The sequence below is a fragment of the Motacilla alba genome, chromosome 10 (genome assembly GCF_015832195.1).
Source record: "Motacilla alba alba isolate MOTALB_02 chromosome 10, Motacilla_alba_V1.0_pri, whole genome shotgun sequence".
Classification (NCBI taxonomy): domain Eukaryota; kingdom Metazoa; phylum Chordata; class Aves; order Passeriformes; family Motacillidae; genus Motacilla; species Motacilla alba.
Window position 1 is genome coordinate 6,699,550 of NC_052025.1, and position 23,076 is coordinate 6,722,625.

Below are 23,076 nucleotides of genomic sequence, written 5' to 3' on the forward strand. Positions count from 1 at the left end.
ATCAACTCAGCAGCATGTGACTAATCAGACTGAGCAACCTTCCACTATGTGCTTTAGGAGCCATTAACTTTCACACTCAACATTTTGGATTTGCTATAATTCTACTCCAAGATCTGAATGTACTTCTCCCATCAAAAATTTATGTTGCAATGTTCACAGTACTTGCAGTAAGTCTATCTGTAGCATTAACCTCAAAAACTGCTCTACAGGACTTCTACAAAAGCCTATTATACACAATGAAAGGTAACTAATACAAAATACCTCAGGAATTTAGTTTTACCTGAAGGAACAGCTGTGCTATTCTGGTGGTTTTCACCAGGTGACACAAACAAGTCTTCCTCCCCTTCAGTAGATGAACTGGAAGAAGATTCAGTACTGAGATCATTCTCACTGGAGCTGCTGGAACTGGGGAGTAAAGCATACTTTCTTCGAGCTAACACCTCCCGCTTTTTCCTCTGCATTAAAATTCGTTCTTTTTGGTTCTGTGTCCGCTGTGATGAACTTGTTTTCACAGCTCTCTTCCTATATGGAAGTCTTCTTAAAGAACTGTTGTGAAAACAGGGCCTTTTCATCAATAACCCAGGTACAGAGTCTGCCTCAGTCCGAGGCCACTTTTGTGACCTTGCACTGTGAGTTCTGCTTGGAGTATTCAACACTGCCTGAGGGTGTCTCACAGGAGCATCTTTTTCTTCATCAGATGTTACTGTGTCAGAGTCTCCAAAATGCAAGCTAGATGAAGGCGATGAGATACAGTCACTAAAAGAAGAATCATTGTCTTCACTCTGTGTTTCTAGATGCTGTCTCAATCCTAAGATTCCTTTATTTTCTTTATCAGGACAGTTTTGAGTGTATGAAGGACCAGCCTGCTGGCTCTTTCGTTTTTTCCGCACCACAATACCTTTTTCTTGGTCTGTATGGTTGCCATTCATGTCCTTTTGCTTTTGAGAATCACCACACAAGTGAGAGAACTCATTCCCTACTTTACTGGCAATCATCTCAACTTCTGCAGTGAAGCTTTTGGCCTCCCCAATAGGCTCAGGGTTCAAGAGGATCCCCTTCAGACTCTCCTGTCTCTTTGGTGCATCAGAAGGAACTTCACTCTTCATATCCGCTTCTAGAGTATAAACTATATTACATTCAGGAGTCCATTTAGACATGGAAAGATTTAAGAAAGGCCTAGAAAACAAAAGGAATAAGCATCAAGAAAAGAAGCATTAGATTTTTCAAAAGCAAAGCTAAAATAAGAGAAAACCCATTTACTGCTAGGACTAATCCCCCAGTGGGAATGGCAAAACAACAGTAACCAAAATACAACTGTTTCAAAGTATTAAAAATACTCCTTGACAACGTAATTTTTCATTAAGACAGAGCTCTTTAATTTGCATTGAAGGGAATTTCTTATGGTGAGTGAAAACATTATCACTCTCACAGAGCAAATACTGGTCTATGTCACCTGCAAAACCAATGATATCTGCCTTACTGATAATTAAGCATGGCAGTTACAGGCTACTGCTTATAGAAGTTACCTGAGTTTTGGCTAAATATCTCCCATAGCCATCAACTAAAATGCATGCTTATTAAATAAGGCCTGTATCTTCCCCTGCAGCTGAAGACATGGACAGTAAATACTTCAACACAATACATGGGGTTGTATGGTGTCCGTTGAGCTATAAAAGTCAGTTACTTAGAATTCAACGTTCTTTTCTGACATGAAAAGGAATGAAACATGAGAGATTTTGAACTGTTTTTATTTTGGGGCAAAGTAATAAAAATCCATTTATTACCCTGAGTCTCTTTTAAAAACCACCACACATTAGCTGTACAGTGTACAAAGCTATTTTCAGTCGATGTACTTTTGACTCTTACCCTATGACAGAAACTGAGTATATCACAGCATATGTTCCCTTAGCAGTTGCTATTGGGCAGCTTCCCCTCCCTGCAAAAACATAAAGCTGCCAATTTATAACATCAGCCTCAAAGAAGTACTTCTGTACTGCAAGACACAGACAACAGTAACCTCAGTATTGGATCCACGTTCAATCTGTTTCACCTGCCATCTCTGCCTTTGGTTTGAATTCCCAAAAGGGAGCAATGAAACAATTTGGTTCCCACTGTGATAACTACTAGAACTCTTTACTGTAACTAATATCAGGGGGTTCTATGCCTCAGCTGAATAAGGGTAGATACTTTACAGCTTACAGCAAGTTGTGCTGAACTACCTGAAGAAAACATGTGCAACAATGCTGAAGGAAACGTGCAACAATGCGCAAAGTGGAATACGGCTGCCAAAGCAGCACCGCTGGGAATACGCATGAAGCCACAAAAAACACCTGAGCTATTCTAGGAACAGCAGCAACAGCCACCCAGAGGCCCCCTGACAGGCCTGAGAGGTTGGTCTGCATGAACCTGACAAAGTTCAGCAAGGCTAAGTGCAAGTCCTGCACCTGGGCAATCCCAAGCACAAATACAGGCTGAGAATAGAGAGTGAGAGCAGCTCTGGGAAGAACTTCAGAGGGTGTTACTGGATGAGAAGCATTACATGACCTGACACTGTGCTGGCAGCACAGAATGTAAATAATATCCTGGACTGGCTCAAAAAAAAATGTGGCCAGCTGGTCAAGGGAGGGAATTGTCCCTCTATTCTACCTGGACTGTCACGTCCAGCTCCGCAGCTCCCAGCATAAGGACATGGAGCTGCTGGAGCAAGACTACAGGAGGGTCATAAAGATGCTCCCAGGGGTGGAGCATCTGTCCCATGAAGACAGACTAAGAGAACTGGGGTTGCTCAGCCTGGAGAAGAAAAGGCTCCAAGGAGACATTACAGCACCTTCCAGTACCTAAAGGGGTTCCAAGAGAGCTTGAGAGGGACTTCTGACAAGGGCAGGTAATGACAAGAAAAGGGGGAATGGCTTCAAACCAAAAGAGGGCAGGTTTAGATTATATATGAGGAAGAAATTCTTCCCTGTGAGAGTGGTGAGACACTGGAACAGGCTGCCCAGAGAAGCTGTGGATGCCTGCTGGAAGAGCTCATGGAAAAGTTGGGCTTTAAGCAATGTGGTCTTGCGGAAGGTGTCCTTGTCCGTGGCAGGAAATTTGACAGTGGATGACTTTTAAGGCTCCTTCCAACCCACACCATTCTATGATGATTCTATGATCTGTGGCAGGTTAAGCAGCCCTGCCTCCTCAGGTCCATAATCCTCTGCCTGAATCTCCAAACTCTCCAAAATGCTAATGCATCTTTACATGCAGTGCTAATATTGAACACTCATTTATTTCCTCAAGGAACATATCAGGACACGACTGAGACTACAGAACAGATTTAAACAAGAATTTTTTAGACTGTTTCACAAACTGATGCTTTCAGGAGCAGCTGTGAGCTAGCTGTTCCTAAGAGACCCTAAAGAATTACTTATTTCAGTTTGCAATGGGTATAAACTGATGCATCATCCCAGGCAACCTGCGTTCTCTTCATAGCCATAAGCAACTACTACACTCCATGTGATTTTATCTGGGATAAAAACTTCAAAAAAGGCATCTATGCTGCACAACTAACACTTACAGAAGCTGTAAGTTGACAGGATCTTTCTGGAGATCAAGAACCTTTTGGATCTAGAACCCCAGTTGAAAAGCCCCATTTGAATGTCCCTGGAAAGCCTACAAACATTTATAACAACTACTGTGAAATATGAGACCTATAGCCTCTGATAAGAAAGTGTTGCTGTTCTCTCTAGGAATTGCAGCAGATAGGCATGTCTCACATGCAAGTCAAAAGCTAGATTCATGCAAGTTGGAATAAATCTCCTCTTGCCAGTACAGACAAGGGGATCTTACTTCATCACAGCACTATTTTTATAGCAGTAAGTTGTAGTGGAATGTACTATATAAGGCTACCTTTTTCTTTAGGGCTGAAAAAAAAAAGAAGCAGCAAAATTGAAAAAAAATAGGAGTTGATTTGAAAAAAATTGAAAAAAAGTCTACCTAGAAAACAAAGACTACCAGAGCTGTGGAGTTCTGCTGTCTACCCTTCTCAGCTGCAGCTCTGGGACATTCCTCACTGTGCTCATCCATACCCTCACACACATGCACCATCTTTCTTTGGAAAGATAAGGACCAAGACTTCCATGTTATCCAGTTTCTAGTAAGGACAGGAATCCAGCATTCAGACCTTCCACAAGCACACAGAACAAGCAGTACCCAGTCCTTCTCATCCTTCCAAGGTCACCTTTTAGCTCTGTTATTTATGCACCATTATTTCACAGAAATATAACAGTCTATTCAGTCTTCACCCCAGTCCAAAAGCAACCCAGATCCTCCCACAACAACCCTGTCTTTCAGCACAAGTTTTTTTAATAAAATCCACAAAATATTTCAATTTAGGGGGATTTTTTTTTATTCAGAAAGCTTATTGTCTTTGAACACAGTCATAACTTGCCAGCATATACTACATGTTCAGCCTATACATAACTGTTTCCTCTCCTTTTAACATGAAAACTTCAGAATCAAAGAGAATTGACCCCTTAATTTTTTTAAGAAATGAAAATCTGAACATTTTCTCATTATGTGAGCACAACCAAGGGCTGATTTACAAAGGATTCTGTTCTATTCACTGGAATGCTAACCCCCCTTTTTACTGTTAAAGTGGAGGATTCTCCATCAGTATGAAAATTCTGCATGCTGAATGTGATTATTTTTGCATAAGCTCTATTTACTTAAGTGCTGAAGCAGGTATAGCTATTTAAGTTACAGCAAAAAATTAGTGCAATGACATTTACACTTTGAGAAACCTCAAACTACTGTAAGATGATGAAAACCTGAAATCATCACAGTGAAAACCAGTGCACCTGAAACATTATTTACTGGATTTGTTTTATTCCAACAGGCAGCCTACATACACTGGCCAGTTATCATAGATTCAAACATTTTGCATATTTTTACTCTTACAACCATGGAAATTGAACCAAGTTGATCGAGAGCTCTCCATTTTTGTTAATCAGTAGAGAGGCTGAAGGACTGCTTACTCACAGGAGAGCTGCTGCCTTCAACTACAAACTTACACAACAGCTTAAACAGGAGTAGTTCTGAAGTGAATGACAGCGATCAACAGTGACAGATAATCCATTCCTTCACTATTTAGAGATGCAATTACAAACTTTCAAACAAAAAATTTGACCCAAAAAAAAAAAGACAAAAGCCAGACTACATTTCAGTCTATTTTAAGTATCTTCAGTGGTTAAACATAAATACCCATTTTTCTTCTGCACAGAAGACAAAATTTAAGAGGGACTACAAAAGTAATATGCAAGTAATTAAGTCATTAGAATGAGATCATCTGCTGTTAAAACATTTAGAAGTTCCTACAATATCTATTTCTCATTAAAAGTAGTCCTCAGAAGCTTTTTCAAAAAGCAGCAAGATGAAGTAAGTAAGGTCAATCAGCATTAGTGTTCCTCCTTCCTAATCAAAACATCTGCCTATTGACTTAGTCCCCCACGTTTCCTCTCAAAGTTTTGATTTACTATCCTCTTTTAAGCCATTATGACTCAAGGAAGAGCTGTTAAGACAGCTACCTGAAAACCATAAACACTTATTCAAACTTCCCCTCTCAGGTGTATGACTGTTTAGAATTATGAAGTGCACATGACTTTTATCCGTTCTTTTCACCACTTAAAACCATTGATATTAATCATTCCAAGACATACAGCCGTGCAAGGAAGTTCATGCAAACTGGGAAGTCCCTGGAAATAGCTAAGTCAAAAAACAAGGTTAAAGAGGACTTTACAGCAAGTTTATGATCACATATCAAAGCACAACACATTTGAGTTATAAGATGGAGCAAAGGATTTTGTCATTAATAATTAATTTCCTTATAAGCAATCAAAAAGTATGTAGCGTTACAGCACTATAAAACAGTAAAATGCTTCATCACACAACATATAACTCAGGTTTTTGGTATAAACTTCGTTGATGAATACATGTGACCTAAAAGATCATTACCCTGAAAATGTATTTTCAGTCACATTCTGAGATACAGTCAACTCCTTCACCACCTAGGAAAAAAAATGTCCTTGCATTTGTTGTCCCTTTATTTGGTTCTAACTTGTTTTCTTTGTATCTGGTCACTGAACTCCCAACTAACTTTCAAAATTAATTCCCTTCCCTGACATGCAGCTTGTATCAGATTTTACTTTTAACATTATTTTTACTCTGACAAGCTAATACTCGTACTGTTAAATTCATGAGAAAGCCTTTCTTCCCTCTCATTAAAAAGATGTATTCTTATTCTTTCAGCAAGGCTTTTCCATTACATATATCAAGAAACAGGAAAGTGAAAAAGGTTATAAAACTCATACAAGGCCTTCAGCAAAGTGAGAAAACCTAAGCACTGTTACTTTCCAATCCCAAGTGCAGGCAGCCAAGCAAGGCTGATTCCTGCATGGCCCTGACACACTGGAGGCTGACAGAAGGCTTAGGAGCCACTTCAGAAGTTGGACCCCCAACTCAGTCCCATGGAGACTGAACCTCAGTGCTATCATGCCCTGCTGCTCTAACAAAATAAGGAGCTCACGGAGCAGATCACAAAAAAACACCACCCATTTTCCTAAAAAGGGCAACTCTGTCTTATTCATGTCATTTCTATCAAGCAGGGACAACCTGTGTGCCTGTCCAATGCAGAGTAAGTGACAAGAAGAAAAACATCTAACATTCACTTCCACTATCAGGAAAACACATGCAATCAGATTTCAAAATTTTATTGTGTTCTTCTTCACTTTTGGTTGTTCTTCACTTTTTATCACTTCATTAGAAAAACAGTGCTCTTCTGAAGCTTGTTTTAACTACTAAATTTTAGCATCCTACATATTGGTCTTCTAATCTTTGATAGAAAATAAAGCAACTGATAAGTTAAAGATCTGTGCATTTTATAAAACAGCAATTATCAGAAAGTAATCTGAAATTCCGTAGTGTTTGCATTGATACCATTCACAGGACAATATGAAATACTATTGCAAACCATTCTCAATTTCCTTTCTATGCTTTAATGCAGACATGGTGATGACTCCATTTTTAAATGACAAAATTACCCAAGAATTTTCTGAGCAGAATACCTGTGTTCTGCCCTACAGAAAGGTACAGTAATTCAGAACAACATACATAGTATGAGTTACTAACTGCATGTTCTGGAAACAAGTTCTTGCTTACAGGCCCTCAAAGCCAGCCCACTACATCCAGCCCAGACAGAAGGGTTTGCCTGTGCTTTGCAGAGGTGCTACAGCTACATGAGCCACAGCAATGCAGGCAGGCTTATCCACTTCTTGCAGGCAATTCTAGGAGCCATCACTGCCTTGGAAAGTCTACTGTTGAACTGAAACAACGTTATTCCAAGTACAGTACTGCCCTTTCTACCCTTCACAAAGCCATCTCAAAGTCAGACCCCAATAACTGTACCATCAAATACTGTAATGAACAGTACCCAACCTCTGGACCAGCAAAGTCTCCTTAATTTTATCTCCAAAAAAATTCATTTGGGACCCCTCAAGGTTTGCTTTCTGATGCCTAAGTCAATTCAGCTCATTATGCAAATATCTGGTAACAGAAATGTCAGGCCACCTATAGGACAGCTACAGAATGCCTCTGTTGTTGCCGTTCATCTCTGAGGCCGAACAGCACTGCACTCCTAGGGAGAGACTACTGAAGAGTCGGTCTCACCTCTTCCAACAGAGCCCAGCACACCACAGCTCCAAACAGAAGAGCTCTTCAGGACACGATCCATGGCCTGGCTCCAGCTGGAGCAGACAAAACGCACAGAGCATGTGCAGCTGGAAGCACCTCCTGTTACATGGTGAGCTAAGAGCAATGCTGCAGAGCCTCTGAGCACAGGGGAGCTGTGCTGCACAGAGCCCCTCAGCGCAGGGGAGCTGTGCTGCAGTACACTGGGACAGTCCAAGGCCATAAAGGCACCCAAGGAAATCCCAGCCTGAATCAAGCATCACCATGCACACATTCAACTGGACGAGGAATCTGCCTGGCTTTGCACAATGGATGCAAGCAGGTGTATTTGACAAAAACGGTGCTCATGAGCACATTTTTCAGTCTAGACATTTCTTTGCTATGTCCTAGGCTCAGATCAGTTAGCTACATTAGCACTATGTAAATCATGGGTTTAAGACAGAAGCATTATGATTTGGCAATCAGGAATGTTTTGGCTTCAGTGAACTCCAAGACAAACATAACAGCATTGAACTTCAGAATAAAAAGTTGTAGCTTTATAAAGTGATGACAAAATGCAATTTTTTATTGGAACTTAATATCTTAACTAGAAATTTTGCTTCCCAAAATGGCTAGGAAAGTTCTGAGATATACAGCCATCAAAAATTATTTTAAAAATTGTTTCTCAGTCCTCCTGGCATTTTTGACCTTTGAGGTATGTGTAATTCTTCTTGATGTAGTGTCATTTTGCAAACACATCTCAATAAAGCTTTGAGGAGCAAAGTTAAACATGATCTTTGCCACAGCTGCTACAGAGAACCTTTCAAGTGAGACTTGTGAAATTAACCATTAGGACAGTTTTATGCTGTTCTTCAAGAAACCTATGAGAAGTAGGGGATTTTATAGATACGAAACTGAGCAGATATACCAGCTTCAGGGGAAAGGACACTGCAGCAGACTTCTCCACTCTGCACCCAGCAGAGACAAAGGTAAACATTTTACCTAACAGCAGTCAAATATTAGGACTAAACTGTATTGGGAAAAAAAAATGACAGAAGCAAATAGCCTTACTGGCCTATTGCTAGTAAAGCCATGAACCAGCCTTCTCAGATTTCACTTGGTGAACACTTAGTAAGGAAGACATCATTTTAATTTAGGGCAAATTCCTTTTCCAAATAGCATAAACTACATAAAATGACAAAATAATCCTGTTTTATCACCAGCTCTGTAGTGGTTTGGCTGTTTGCATGTCAGTAAGGTTGAAAATGCATATTTTCAACCTTATGAGTGCATACTGAGTAACATTGTATGGGATACACGTACAACATAAGGATAGGATAATTACTCAAAGTTGCAGTCTCCTAAGTTTTGTCAGTGTAGCTGCTTCCAAAGTTTACAGTGCTCTTGTAAGAAACACAAAATGTATCCACAGCTGAAGTCTTTTAACTAGTGAACTTCCTTCAAGGTTAACCCATCAGAGTGATGGGTTTTTTGGTGGCTGAGGTCAGGCCTAGCAGAGAACCCTAATGGGGCAGGAGGAAAGGAAGAGAAGAAAATGTTTCTTTCAGCAGCCCAAGCTTTTGCTGACAACTGACTTAAAGGAGACTGCACATCAGGAAAGCCATGAGGAGCCCTTTATACAACATCTGCCTATGGCAAATCCATCTCTCTGTACAATCCCCATTGTTTACCTGTGAGTTAAAGCATCCTGTTCCCCATCCCATCATCACTCCCTGCTCAATTTTTCCCTATTTATTCAACTGCCTGACATGTAAGCCTCTATAATCCATCAGCCATGGAGGAGGGAACTATCACTTCTATCTTCTCAAAAGAATGCCCTCACCATTACAGGAAATATAAACAACTGAAATGAAAGATTGTGTATCTTGGAAAATGAAGGCAGCAACTGCTGTCAGCTAAATGCTACTGCAACACAGCCACCTCCAGTGAAAATCAACTGCTGTAACTGATCTGGTTATGTAGGTCAACAAAGTTACTAATTCAAACGTAAACTGGAGTCACAGTCCTGCTAAGATACACTCTTAATACACTTTCAAAAAGCCATTGCTTCATAAAAGACATATTTCTGAAAGGTCAGAATGTTCTCATCCATATTTTGAAAGGACATACGAAATATGCACGAGTGCTGTGAGCTGCTGCTCACCCTCAAGCCCCCAATACCAGACACAATCTCATCTGTAGCTGCCAGGGCTTCAGCCATCAATAAAAACCACCAGATTTTCAAATATGCAAGATTTCAAGAGTTTTAAAACAGGAAGCTTGGTGCCTTATACACTACTATTTAATTACAGTGAGCCATAAAATGCTCCTACAGCCTTTCCCACCTTATGAATTCCATAGGTGAATCTATACTGTGGATGAGCACACAAGACAGGTGACCAGATATTCACTCTATCAAATAAACCAAGATCACTTCTTTCCCTATCAATCCTTGCACATCAGCAAGGATCATCCTGTCTAACAGGGTTTGCTTCTGTTCCCTCCCTGCCCCAAGACAGTCCCTTTATCCAAAAAAAGTAAGTGCAAAAACACATAAATTGCTGAAATTGTTCTGAAAGCAAGAACTATGGATATGTGAACAACAAAAAGATGTAATTTCTGGCTTTAAGACTGGCAAAGCATTGTAACTATTTAAATATTAGTTTTCCTGGAAAAGCTTTCTACTAAGTATCCAGAATTAATATACCTTTGGAATTTTCTACAAGTTACAACAAAGACAAGACCTTACACTGCATCTGAAAACCTAGCTTTCCTTTAACAGTTTATAACACAGATACCATGACAAACACAGGTCTACACAACGAGCAGTAATTCTTAGTTTTTTCTTGAAACCTTTTGTTTCTGAAATAACTGCATTACAATCAAATCATTCTAATTACAGCAAACTCTTACCTCCTGCATTATGGCCTCTTCTGGAGAAGTACTTGGGTATCAGGAACTAAGGGTCTCATTTAATCAGCTAAAGCAACCAGGCCTTGCCAACGATTTAATAAAATGATTTCAAGCCATGAAGAGCTTATTCAAACAACACGAAAATTCCATGAATACATGCTCAGCCCTCATCACAGAAACACAGATACTTAAAAAAAGTGCATACCCTTAGCACCTGCCCATTGCAACAGTGACAAGCCTACGTACCTCTGAAGATCCTGGCCTACATTTCTGAATGAACGTTACTTCCTTGTTCATGAGGCAAAAAACACCTGAAATGGTGATTTTTTTTTTTAAACACGGGTTAAGAGAACACTAACTTAGCAAACAAAACAAATGACGTCATAACAAACGCTATTACGCACAGAAATAGAAACTCGTTTCCCCGAGGGGAAAATTTGTGACAAATTTGTGACAAAACCCCAGAGAGTGCTGCGGCTGCCCGCAGTGAAGACACCGCTTTGTGCGTCAACGAGGCGCTGAATAAAAAAGGAAAAATACCTTCTGCGCGAAGTTCCCCCCCGCCGCACAGCCCCGCCGGCCGGCGCTGCCGTCAGGGCGCAGGGCGGGGGAAGCGGGGAGCGCCCGCGCGGCCCCGGCCCCACCCGCGGGGTCCCCGCCGCCCCCCGTACCTGAGACAGCGAGGCCGCGGGGGAAGGGGCGGGTACCGCCGGCGCCCTGCGCAGGGCCGAGGGGTAGAAGCGGCCCCGGTGGGCGCCGCAGTGACTCCGCGGCGCCGCCCGGCGCGGCTCGAGAGGCCGCAGCGTCCTGGCTGTGCCGGCGCGGCCGCTGCCCCCGGTCCGGTCCCGGTGCGGCCGCTGCGCCGGGCGGGCCCCGCTCTGTTGTGGCGCAGCCCCCGCCGCTCCCTGCCCAGCGCGGCGCGACACTCGGCGCTGCTTTACAGCCGCCCGCAAAGCGCAGCCGCGCCGGCGCGCGCCCCGCCTCCCGCCGCGCCCCCTGCCGGCCGGCACCGCCGCCACAGCGCGGGCTGCGGAGGGGACGGGCCGGGGCGGGACCCGGGGCACCGGGCCGCTGGGGATGGACCCCCGGGGGCACCGGGCCGCTGGGGATGGACCCCCGGGGGCACCGGGCCGCTGGGGATGGGCTCCCGGGGGCACCGGGCCGCTGGGGAGGGACCCCCGAGGGCACCGGGCCGCTGGGGATGGACCCCCGGGGGCACCGGGCCGCTTGGGGATGGGCACCGGGGCACCGGGCCGCTCGGGGTGGGCTGACGGACGGGCGGCGCGGCCCTGGCTGTCTTCGCCGCTGCTGCATTTAGGCGGTTGTGTGTAAATACGTAAAGCGGTGGTGTCAGAGCATGGAGCAGGCTCTGCTCGGTGGTGCCGAGGAATGGGACGCAAGGCAATGGGCAGAAACATGCACAGAAAGTTCCACGCGAGCCGAGAAAGAGCTTCTTCACTGTGCAGCGAGCGAGCACTGAACAGGCTGCCCAGGTACCCTGCAGCTGGAGCTCGCTATCCTGTGCCGTGGCCTCTGGGATGACCCGGCTGGAGCAGGGAGGTCGGACCAGAGGGCCCCCCACTGTGGTCCCCTCCAGCCTGACCCTTTCTGTGATGTCCTTTCTAGAACTTGTCTAAAAGCCATTCGTTTTCTGCCCAGCGCTGTGTCTTCCCTTGACACCGCAGTGTCTCACGGCTGCCTGTCCTGCAGCCAGTGACAGGGGCAGCTGTGAAGACATGCCAACGAATCCAACTCTCCATCCCAGCTCTTCAGAAATAGGAATTTATTTGCCTTTACTGCACAATGCAGTCACTGACTCGGCATGAGATGAGCCTTCCCCCTCTCCATTACGGATGTGCACACAAACGGTGAGGAACCTGTCCCGTACAGTGGCCGTGTCACACGGGCAGCACAGCTTTGGGAAGGCTCTCATACAGCAGCAAGCCTCAGCGTTTGCTGACTGTGCAGCCGCCAGAGGCCAGGATATCTCTGCCAGAGATGACCTTTCATCAATGTCAGGGTACACATTCCAGCTTCAGACTGAAACACTGGACAGACGAGGGTCCTATATTGTCAGTGACCAACAGCTACATAAACCCAAGGCTTTGGAGCAGAAGGGTACAGTCTGGTCTACAAATAGTTACAGATCTTACTCAGAACACACTGCACCAGAGAGTCATCAGTACCCAGCAGTTCCTACGTGTTTTGGAGGAGCTAAACAACCTGCATGCATCATTACAAAAGAAATGGTCACTGGGGAAAAATGCGTGTTGACACTATTAATTGCATGAGTTTCTGAACAGGATTTCCTTAAAGCAAAAGTGGATAAAACAACATGGAAATTAGACTCTACTTCAATATATGTCCAAAAGTGTACAAAATGCAAAAAGTGCTATAGCGCATAAATGATATGAAAATAAAGACTTTTTCAGCTTTCTGTGTGAAATGAGAACACAGGAAGAAGTGAGATCCACATAGAATGAATGTAGAAAAAAAGTATCACAGGTTATTTCATGCGGTTCCATGAGCAAAGCAATAATTAATTTCAGTTTGCAATAAAGACAATAACACAGGTTTTCCAGCACTAACTGTCGACCTTTCTCTACATATTTCTTGTGGTATTGGGTAGTTTTCTTTTTTTTTAAGTCATGTCACATCCAGCTAATTTCAGTAAACAAAGACACGGAGCCACAGATGAAATAACCAATGAAACTGGGGAGAACCTGAAGACAGCAACAGACAGTGGGAGCAAGGTCATGTAATTCCATGGAGGTCACCAGTGGCTTGACTGTGTAAGCAATGTTAATATTTTCCATTAAGCCCTGGATCCAAAGTTGGGATACTTTACTAAAAATCAGCTGGGGAAAAAGCAATCAAGACAATATATGGGAAGAAGTGAATGACACTGAGGAGTAATAGAAGCAAAGTGAAAAAACATCAAATACAAAGAATGTGCACTTGAATGTTAATGACCAAAAGCTTTGGGTATTTGTCAGGTAAAAGGCAGTTGGATGCGAACTTCAATCACCAATGTAATTAAGTAAATGACCATCAGTCAACAACATTTTGTAGACATGAAAAAAGCGAGTATGTCTGTATAATAATTTAGTCTAAATAATTTTCAGAGAGAGAGGTTTCAGTGCTATTGCAAAAATTATTCCTGATGTAGTCTCGCAACTACTTTATGTAGCTTTTTTAAAATATGTGTTCAAAGAAGATGAACAATAACCTTAGTGGGACACTCAAGAGAACACAGTACAGATAATATGAGAAGAAGCTAATAAAATTTGGCTGGATTACTTTAAGAAATGAGACAGAGGAGCACTGTGAATAAGCTGATCAGAGACTAATACCAATAAAAAGCCACACCAACTAGTTATGTATTTACCTATTTATGTAATAATTGGTTTGAACTCTTATGTCAAAGGTGACAGAAAAGTAGCTCTTGGTAGAGAAAATGTGGAGTCACTCTCTGCTCACCAACTGAAAACACAAATACAAAAATACAAAAGATCATTTCAAAACCAAAAACAGGTGGCTAAAGTTTTCAGTTCACAAGTTAAAAAGCAAATGCAGTCTTGATTTTCTCCCAGTGAGAAGTCACAGCAGCCAAATGATCTGTAAATGTTCTAACTGTGTATAATTCTGCAGACCTTTCTGTGACATAAAGGCAGAATTTCTAGGATCTTTATTGGCTAAGATTTCCTAACACCCATTTCAATATGGACCAGCAGCTGATAAGAATCTAGTAATTTGTGGGCCAGTCACCCTTAAACAAACTCTTGATAAAAATTAGTTTGTCCATTATTGATTGGTTATTAACGTAATTTTTAAAGAAAGGTGATGTAGAAAATACTTCAGTGCCCAGAATTATTCACTATTCACAAAATTATTCACTGTTTTAAAAAAAACAACCTTCTATCAATGCCCTTTCATGGAAGTTTTTTCTGCCATTATCTTAGTATCTTGCAGAGACAGACAGTTGTCTTGAAATTAGATTATTGATCCCTTGGAACAAACCAAAACATTCTCCTTCTCACACTTCTTAGGTACAGAAAACCAAAAGATTAAATGGAATAATTCTAAATCACTCATGCAAATTTCAGAATGGCTTTCAGGCTGTGGTGTCATCAGTTCATACTGAACTCTTCAACTTCTTTTAACTACAGCTGAACAAAACCATTCATATGCACACCCCAGGGCCTGGCAGAACTAAAGTCATGGAGAAGAAACGATCTTATCCAAGATCAAAACATGCCAGCCAGCAGAAGATTGCATTTGACATTTTTGGCAAAAAGACAAAAAAAGTAACCCCCTTATCCTGAGGTACCTGCAGCAGGTTACTTTTTTTTGAGCACAGCTCTGTGCAGGGCTTTTGTCTTGGACACAGCTCAGCGCAGGGCTGCTGGAGCAGTTTGCTGGCCCAGAATGAAAGCAAGGCCCAGCTTTTTCCAGGGCTGAGCAGCAGCTTCTGGAACAGCCCCATGGGCACGGCGCCAAGGGCCGAGCTGCACGCTCACAGGAGCTGGCTCTGCTCTGGGCCCTGCTGGCTGAAGCCTGTGGCCAGGACAGGGTGGAAGGTGCCCACCTCTAAAACTGCCTGTAGCCAGGAGTGTGGATCTGTCACTGCTGGGGGAGCTGCCACTCACAGCCAGGAGTGTGGATCTGTCACTGCTGGGGGAGCTGCCACTCACAGCCAGGAGCGTGGATCTGTCACTGCTGGGGGAGCTGCCACTAAAGCCAGGAGTGTGGATCTGTCACTGCTGGGGGAGCTGCCACTAAAGCCAGGAGTGTGGATCTGTCACTGCTGGGGGAGCTGCCACTCACAGCCAGGAGCGTGGATCTGTCACTGCTGGGGGAGCTGCCACTCACAGCCAGGAGCGTGGATCTGTCACTGCTGGGGAAGCTGCCACTAAAGCCAGGGTATTCATGGGGCCATCCTTGACATTTACATCAGATGTACTTCTGTAGACTTACCACAGACCATACTCAAGCATACATTTAAATGTTTGCACGAGTTAAGTCAGCTTACAGTTATCAGCAATATTAAGAAAATGTAAAGCCCCTTGTAATATGTTGTGAGGATGATACAGAAAATCAGATAATACAGATGCATTTCTGTGTTAGATCACAAAACCTTTGGGATTGGTACTTGGATGATAAACAGTCACAGCTCCAGTCAGCCCAGATGAAGATCTTAACAGTGAAAACTGGAGAAATGGGGAAAAGATAAAAAAATCCTGAAACATTTATATTATGAAAAATTGCTACTAGGAAACAAGAAAAGAATGATCATTTGCAGAATCAAAAATAAAACTTGATGGTTGTCTGTGCTATATATTTTCTGATGGAAATTTTCAAATGCAATTGATCAAAGACTTTTCACTCAGGTAATTGATATTATTAACATATTTGGGAAAACAAAATACCCTGCATCACAGTATAATGTTAATATTTAAATGACCCACCAGTCACTCATTTAATTTCATGTTGTACAGCCTGATCAGGCTCTGTAAGGTAAGAAACAGCACTTTCACAACACATGACTTCAGAAATTATGCAAATCCCTACTCAGGTCCCACAGTATCTTTCTGAGATTATCTGATAGCTTAAGTATTTAAGTTGCCATATAATTAAGAAGGTGTGGTGTATATAATTACTTGGAAATAGCTAGTTTGTTGACAGTATTTTTAATAGTTCTTTTTCTTATTCAAAAACAAATATGTCACCAAGCTCTTAGTAGAAAGATCACGAGATATTCCTATTTATTCTTTCAGTGCTTGTACAATAATGGGGCCAAATGTATTTTTGTGTTTTAATGATGCATCAGTGGCTATTTTTGGAGCAATTAGGTTTAAAACAAACAAAAGCATCCTGCATTTAATGATCTGACTTTGCACTAAGAAATTCAATAGCCATTTCCTAGCATGTATGTAAGGTTTCAGTGGTAAAATATAAGATATTTGTGTTTGATTTACAATTGGATTTATGTTCTTTTCCTTGCTGTTCTCTAGAAGAATTATAATGAGAGCAATTGAGAGATCAGAAATTTGTTTTTACAACCTCCTCTGACTGCTCATCATATAGTACATCAATAATACATCAAAAAGAAAACTATACATTCAAAGTAGAAAAAACTATTTTTTATAGCAGTGATACATATTAAATTATCAGTGATTTTTATCTCAAAGTGTATCTATTGTCAGGCATTCACTGAAATGTCCCAAATAGTTACTCTTGCTGTCTGCAGTCCAGAGAAATAGTGCAGTTCAAAATTGTAGCAACAAGTCAATGTAACATGAGAACTGGGACCAGACTCAGTGTCTTTCAAAGTAAAAAGGATCCTTCCTGCTATTTCAGTTAGTCCAGTATCAGCCTAGCCTCACTTTTAAAAAGGATTAGACGGAAAAAGGAACTGAGTCATTGCATCACATATTCCTGTCATAACTAGCTTTCATGTAGTCAGCCCCCAAAGTAGATCCAAAAATCTGTACTAGAAACTTGGATTTCAGAAGCAAACAAAGAAAAGTTTGTTAGAGCTGTTGTTAACTAAAGTTAAGAGTAAAAACACAGACTGCAAAAGCCAAGGTTTTAAAGAAGCAATATGTTAAGCAGAGAAGTACACAGATCTTTGCAATAAAAGAGAAATGTTTCCAGCAAGACAGGGTTCTGTTTAACTGTAGAGACTGTATTTGGAGGTGACCTCCCAGCACCCCAAACCCCTCCCCTTTTCCTGAACCAACATCTCTTTTTTTTTGGAAGAGGATATGGACAAATGGGTGGCTGTGTGAAGAGAAGGAAAGTGGGACAGCCTGTTGATTCTAGTTGAATGCTCTAGCCAGGCTTCCTTACAAAAAAGAGGCAAGAACCACTTCTCTATGTTCAAAACCACCGAATGCCCCTTTATTTTTACAGAGCCCAAACACACTAAAACTGCGGTTTAAATTAATTAAAAAATTCAGGTACCAACTGCATGAAGCCACTGAAGAGATGAGAAAGCTGGTGTTTGCTCCTGCATTGTGCTTCGGTGTCAGGCTGGGAATGGACTGGGCACAGAAGCTGGAACTGGGATAATCTACACAGGAAAACCCCACCAAGGTATAAAGTCCAGGGGAAAATGTGACAAATCTAAGGATATTCACGGCTTCCAGCTGTCGTGCACACAAAGTAGACAAAAAACAATTTAGAGGAGCACGGGTCTGTACTTGATTAAATACTAATATATGGGCCAAACATTTCCCCTCTTTGGAAGTCTATTACCATTTCCTAATCAAACCTTTCCACAAGGTAATGGTAGAAAACAACATTTATTTTGAAAACTGGCAGATGTTTCAAGAGACTAGTAAAGGACTAAGTGTTTTTCTTTAGAAAAAAAAAAACAAACCAACATAACAATCAAACAAACAGGAAATTAGAATCCAGTCAACTTGATTAAAATTCCTGGATGAATTAAAAAATATTTGTAGATACCTGAAAAATAACAAAGTGATAAATAACAACCTATATGATTTGTTCATAACAGTCTATCAAACCAACCTAGTTTTCTATGTCTGGTTCTACAAACATAAATAAATTGAAGATCTTCACTCCAGCAAGGCTCTTCTGTTTCCTTGACATTTTCATAAGAAAGATATGGAGATTTGATCCAGACAGAAAATCCACCAATTTGATGCAAAACTGGTTGTACTTCGAGGATCACTATTAACAGTTTATATCAAAGAATATCAAAATGGACAAATACTAAATTTCCATCAAATAAAATTCCTTGTATACTTCTATATTGTAATCTCTTTGCAAAAGGCTTAGAGACCACACTTATAAACCTGGAGCTGACCCCTGGCTGGGAGGTGCTGCGAAGAGGAGAAGCAAGAGCAGAGTTTGGAATCATTGCAGCGGGGGATGGTGATTCTACAAACACAAGGGCAAAGTTCTGCACTCAGCAAGAAATCAACTGCACAGAGAAGAGTAACTGCTGTAATGAACTTGCAGAAAAGAAACCAGCAGGCAGAACACAGCAAGTTTATGAGGCTGGAGAAGGCATCCACTCTGCTGAGATGCATGATCAGAAGAGCTGCCACCAAGGTAACTTTGGGAAGTTGTGAAAAGATTGGGTGGGAGCTAGAGGGGTATAGCAACAAAAAGTCTTGTGTTTCAGAACTGATTAAAAGAAAAGAAATAATCCATGTTTTTAATAAAAACAACCCCAGAGAGAAAGACTGAACAAAAATATGGTAACAGTCTCAATTTGTGCAAAAGGGTGATGTAAAAAGAAAGAGAACATCATCCATATTCACTTGGAATAAATCAGCTAAACTGCAGCAAAAGGTATTTAATCCAGACATTCGAAAAGGAGAGTTAAGGACTAGACTAGACTGCCTAAGGAATGAGTGGAATTTGTGTTTAAGGCTTTAAGAACAGGTTATGCAAACATCCTTTGAGGTTGTTTTCATAATAGTTTGTTCTGCCTTGAGGCAGGAGGATGACTGAGAATCCAAGTAAGGTCACTTTTGGCTCTCTTAGTTGCTTTTTATTTGGGGAGGGGACGTGTTAAGTGTAAAGCTTTAACATCTACATGACCTCAGCCAACAAGCACTGAGGTTCAGGTATGTCAAGAAATCCCTCAAAACCAGTGCAAGTGCTGTATTTGTTATCCCTCTCATCTTCTTTCCAGAAATGAGACACACTAAACTTGCCTTCACTAATACTGGAATCCACACAGTGGGTTTTGAGTGTATTTGCACAACAGCTTACCACAGCAAACCTGACAGCCCTGATTAAAATTTTGCTGCAGTGCTGAATTCAAGGTTAGGTGAAAATAAAATAGGTCTTTTCCCTATACACTCACAAAAATGTTTCTGTAGTCAAAAGTTAAGCTAGCGTTCATCTATTAACCTCAAAGTCAATCCTATTATATTTGATGTTAATACAGATGTTGCCACAAAAGACAACAAATCAAAAGTATAATCAAAAGTATCATAGTCTTATTTAAGATTGCTCTTTTAATAAAAATCTTGGTATCAGCTGCAACAGCAGCATAACATAACTAAGATATGCATCCAAAGTGTGCTTTAAGACTTCTGTGCATGTCTACTTTTAAATACATAGATTTTACTCTTTGTTAACTGATAACTACTTAATAAAGGTATTGCTTCGGGTAATTTTGAAATGCACTTCCAAGTGCACTTTGGAAAAAAAAAAAAAGAGAATGGTGTAACAAATCTTTTAGGATTCAGAACTTAATTTGCACAACAGGTTGTTCAACAAAGATTTGTTAAATAAAAAAGCATTATTTTTTTCATTTTTATCTATATGTAATTTTTGAATGAAGAGACAGAATAAGGGGACTGTTGTGACTTCAATTTAGAGGTACTTTAATTCTGCCTCATTTGAAGATTTAGTAGGAGTTTAACATCTGTTGTTCACAAAATAACTTCAAGCATTTCCTACAGAAAATGAATGAAAAGGAACTAAGAGGAAATATCTTCCAGTACCTGGTACAAGTAGTACAACCTAGTAAGTCATAGGAAGAGATACTTTGGTAAAAATTTAAAACATTAGTATTGTACTTCTGGAATACTTCCAAAAACAAAGTTACACAAACAGATCAATTGTTCATTTCCTAAACTCTGACCAATCAGTGGGCAGAACACGCAGGAATCACAGAAGTAGTTGGGTTGGAAAAGATCTCTGAAATTATCGAGTCCAACCTGCGGCTGAAAACCATGTGAGGCGGACCATGGCACCGAGTGCCCCGTCCAGTCTTCCCTTAAACACTTTCAAGGACAGCGACTTCACCACCTCCCCGGGCAGCCCGTTCCAGTGTCCAATCACCTGTTCTGTGAAAAAAATCCTTCCTAAAGTCAAACCTAAACCTCCCCTGCCGCAGCTTGAGACCGCGTCCTTCCGTCCTGTCGCTGTTCCCTGGGAGCAGAGCCCGACCCCCAGCCGGCAGCACCCTCCTGGCAGGGAGTTGCAGAGGGATAAGGTCACTCCTGAGCTGCTCGGGGCTGAGCCCCCGGCTCCCTCAGCCGCCCCCGGCTCCCTCAGCCGTTCCCGGCCCAGGGCCGCAGGCCGCGCCGCCCGCGGGCTCTCTCCGCACGCGCAGGGCGGGCCCCGGCGGGGCGGGCGCTCCGGGCCAGGTGCGCCGCTCCGCGCCTGCGCAGAGCCGCGCGCCGGCCGCGCTCCATCCGGGCACCGCGCTCATTGTGCGCGCGGCCGCCGCGCTCGCCCGCCCGCTCTAAAATGGCCGCCGCCGCCTCCGCTCCCGCCGCCGCCGCTGCGGGGGCTCCCGCGGCTCCCGCGGCGCCGCCCACCGAGAGCAAGAGGATCAGCGACCTCCGCGTCATCGACCTCAAGTCGGAGCTGAAGCGGCGCAACCTGGACATCACCGGCGTGAAGACGGTGCTCATCGCTCGGCTCAAGCAGGTGAGCGGCGAGCGCAGGCCCGGCCCGGCCCGCCCCGGCGGCCGCTGCTGCCGCCCGGCTCGGGGGCGGGGCGCTGGCGGCCCTGCCGCTTTCCCGGTGTGGGGGGCGGGACCTGTCCCCGCCGTGCCGCCGGTGCCCGGGCCGGGTTCCGCCCCACCGAGCCCCCGGCGCTGCGTGGCCCCTCCGGGCCGGGCTGGGCGCGGTGTCCCGGCCGGCGGAGCTCCCCGCCCCGGCTGTCGGAGCTCGCCCCGCGGCCTTGCGGCCCGCCCACCGCCGCGGGCGCCGGAGCTCGTCGGGCGAGCCCCGGGGCAGGTTGTTGCTGAAGGGTGTCTGTGCTTCCCGCTGTCCTGTTTTTGAGCTGCCCTTAATGCCATTATGGATGTCGTTGTGGCCTTCTTGTCTTACGTTTCTAAAGAGTGTGGATCCTTGATAAGCTGCACTTCCAAAGTGGCATTTTAACAGCTGAAACTCTTAGCCTCTACCGTTACCGTTCCTTTACTCTTCTCCAGCTTTAACCCGGAGTGTTTTGCTAAATATTTTTGAGATTCCAAAAGAACTGTTTGGCGTACAGACTTCTGCTGAAGTCAAACTGTCCAGCTTTCCACGGAAAGCCGCTAAAAATTGTATATTTTTTTTCTTGTTTAGGCTATTGAAGAGGAAGGAGGTGATCCAGATAATATTGAAATAAGTGTTTCAGCTGACACACCCACCAAGAAGCCAACTAAAGGCAAAGGTTAGGATCTGTTGATATACTTAATATTCTTACATAGGGTTTTTATTTTGGCATGTATCACCTTAAAGAAGGACTGTGGTCTATATTTTGGGTGCAGTTGTGACTTTGCTGTTTATAGCTTCTGTCATATAGGAAGTCCTTTGCCTTGCATGTCTGTTGTCAGTGACTGTATGTAGACAATGTACGGGGATGCTGGAGAAATATATATTGAGAGAGATATAGATGGGTGGAAAATGACTGGGTTAAGAGGTTCTGAGGTAGTGGCTGTAGTGGCCGCAGCTCCCAGAGAGCTGTGCTGAGTGCTGTGAGGGGTTTGGCATGTGCTGTGCTCAGAGATCCTGAACGTGGGGTGTTTCAGGTGCAGGGTGGAGCAGGAGCTGCTGGGGGGCTTTGTGGGGTGTGGGTCCTGGGACAGCAAAGGTTCTTCAGCCATGAGCAGGTGCTGGACTTGGCTGGGGATGAGGGCACAGCAGTATGTGGTGGGGGGGTCACTCCCTGAAGAGGACTGTGTAGTGTGGGTGTGTTAGCATGCTCTCTATTGAAGACAGGATTTATAAACATGAATTTTCTGAATAGGCATTGAAGCCTCACAGTGGAATGTCTAATTAAGAGACTTTAGTGTTTCTCTTATGAGAAATTAATATTTAGATTTTGTGCTGATCTGTTTGGCGGTGATTTTTTTTTTCTGATTTTTCAGCTCTGCTTTCTTTTGCCTGAGAATTTAAATGCTGTTTTGTGAGTTTGGAATCTGGGGGATTTTAGTTTGGGTTTGTGTTTTCAGTTGTTCTGGTAGCATCTGTGGTTTGTTAGTACTGGGAAAGAACCTGTCTGCTTTATGCACAGCATTTTTCATTGAACAGACACTAAGAATGTTAACACATGTGCTGCAGGGGCCTGTTTTGGGCCTGAACAGTCTTACACCACTGTCTCTTGTCATGGGCTGAGTTTTGTGGTTAAAGTGATTATTCAGTCAGTCTGGTGCTGTGAATGGTGAAATTAGTAAGAAAATCTGTCTGCTTAGAAAGTTTGTATAACTTTGCACTTTTCACACATTAGAGAAGTGAAAGGAAATAAACTTTCAAATGTGGTTTCATTTATTTTTTTCTATGACATTACTTTATTCCCTGCTTTAGAAAGGTAGCTGCTGATTAAGATAATTACCTGGAAGCTAAATAAGGAAACTCTTCCACAGTTTTTCATACAGAGATCAAAATGGCTCCATGTTCTGCTGTGACAAACACTTCTCTTATCTGCTGCTTTTTATCCTCCTAGTCTCCAAACCAATATCATGATATGCATAA

At 42.9% G+C, this 23,076-nt stretch overlaps 2 protein-coding genes across 17 annotated transcripts in view; one reads left to right on the forward strand and one right to left on the reverse strand.

The window, feature by feature from the left end:
- RNF111 (ring finger protein 111) overlaps nucleotides 1-11,575 on the reverse strand; it is a 45,301-nt gene extending 33,726 nt beyond the window's left edge. For 5 of the 9 annotated variants that reach the window (XM_038147155.1, XM_038147153.1, XM_038147157.1 and 2 more), the window contains exons 1-2: nucleotides 11,289-11,420; nucleotides 281-1,176 (exon numbers count right to left, since the gene is read on the reverse strand). In XM_038147155.1, the coding sequence (XP_038003083.1) occupies nucleotides 281-1,157 (877 nt within the window). In that variant the 5' untranslated portion in view covers nucleotides 1,158-1,176; nucleotides 11,289-11,420. Of the gene's footprint in view, nucleotides 1-280; nucleotides 1,177-10,863; nucleotides 10,929-11,157 lie in introns of all 9 variants that reach the window. The other 4 variants (XM_038147151.1, XM_038147152.1, XM_038147158.1 and 1 more) reach the window with 4 other exon arrangements.
- A 9,211-nt stretch (nucleotides 11,576-20,786) lies between these two features.
- SLTM (SAFB like transcription modulator) overlaps nucleotides 20,787-23,076 on the forward strand; it is a 29,856-nt gene continuing 27,566 nt past the window's right edge. For 4 of the 8 annotated variants that reach the window (XM_038147182.1, XM_038147184.1, XM_038147181.1 and 1 more), the window contains exons 1-2: nucleotides 20,788-21,042; nucleotides 21,688-21,775. In XM_038147182.1, coding sequence (XP_038003110.1) covers nucleotides 20,860-21,042; nucleotides 21,688-21,775 — 271 coding nt within the window. In that variant the 5' untranslated portion in view covers nucleotides 20,788-20,859. Of the gene's footprint in view, nucleotides 21,043-21,687; nucleotides 21,776-23,076 lie in introns of all 8 variants that reach the window. The other 4 variants (XM_038147180.1, XM_038147185.1, XM_038147183.1 and 1 more) reach the window with 2 other exon arrangements.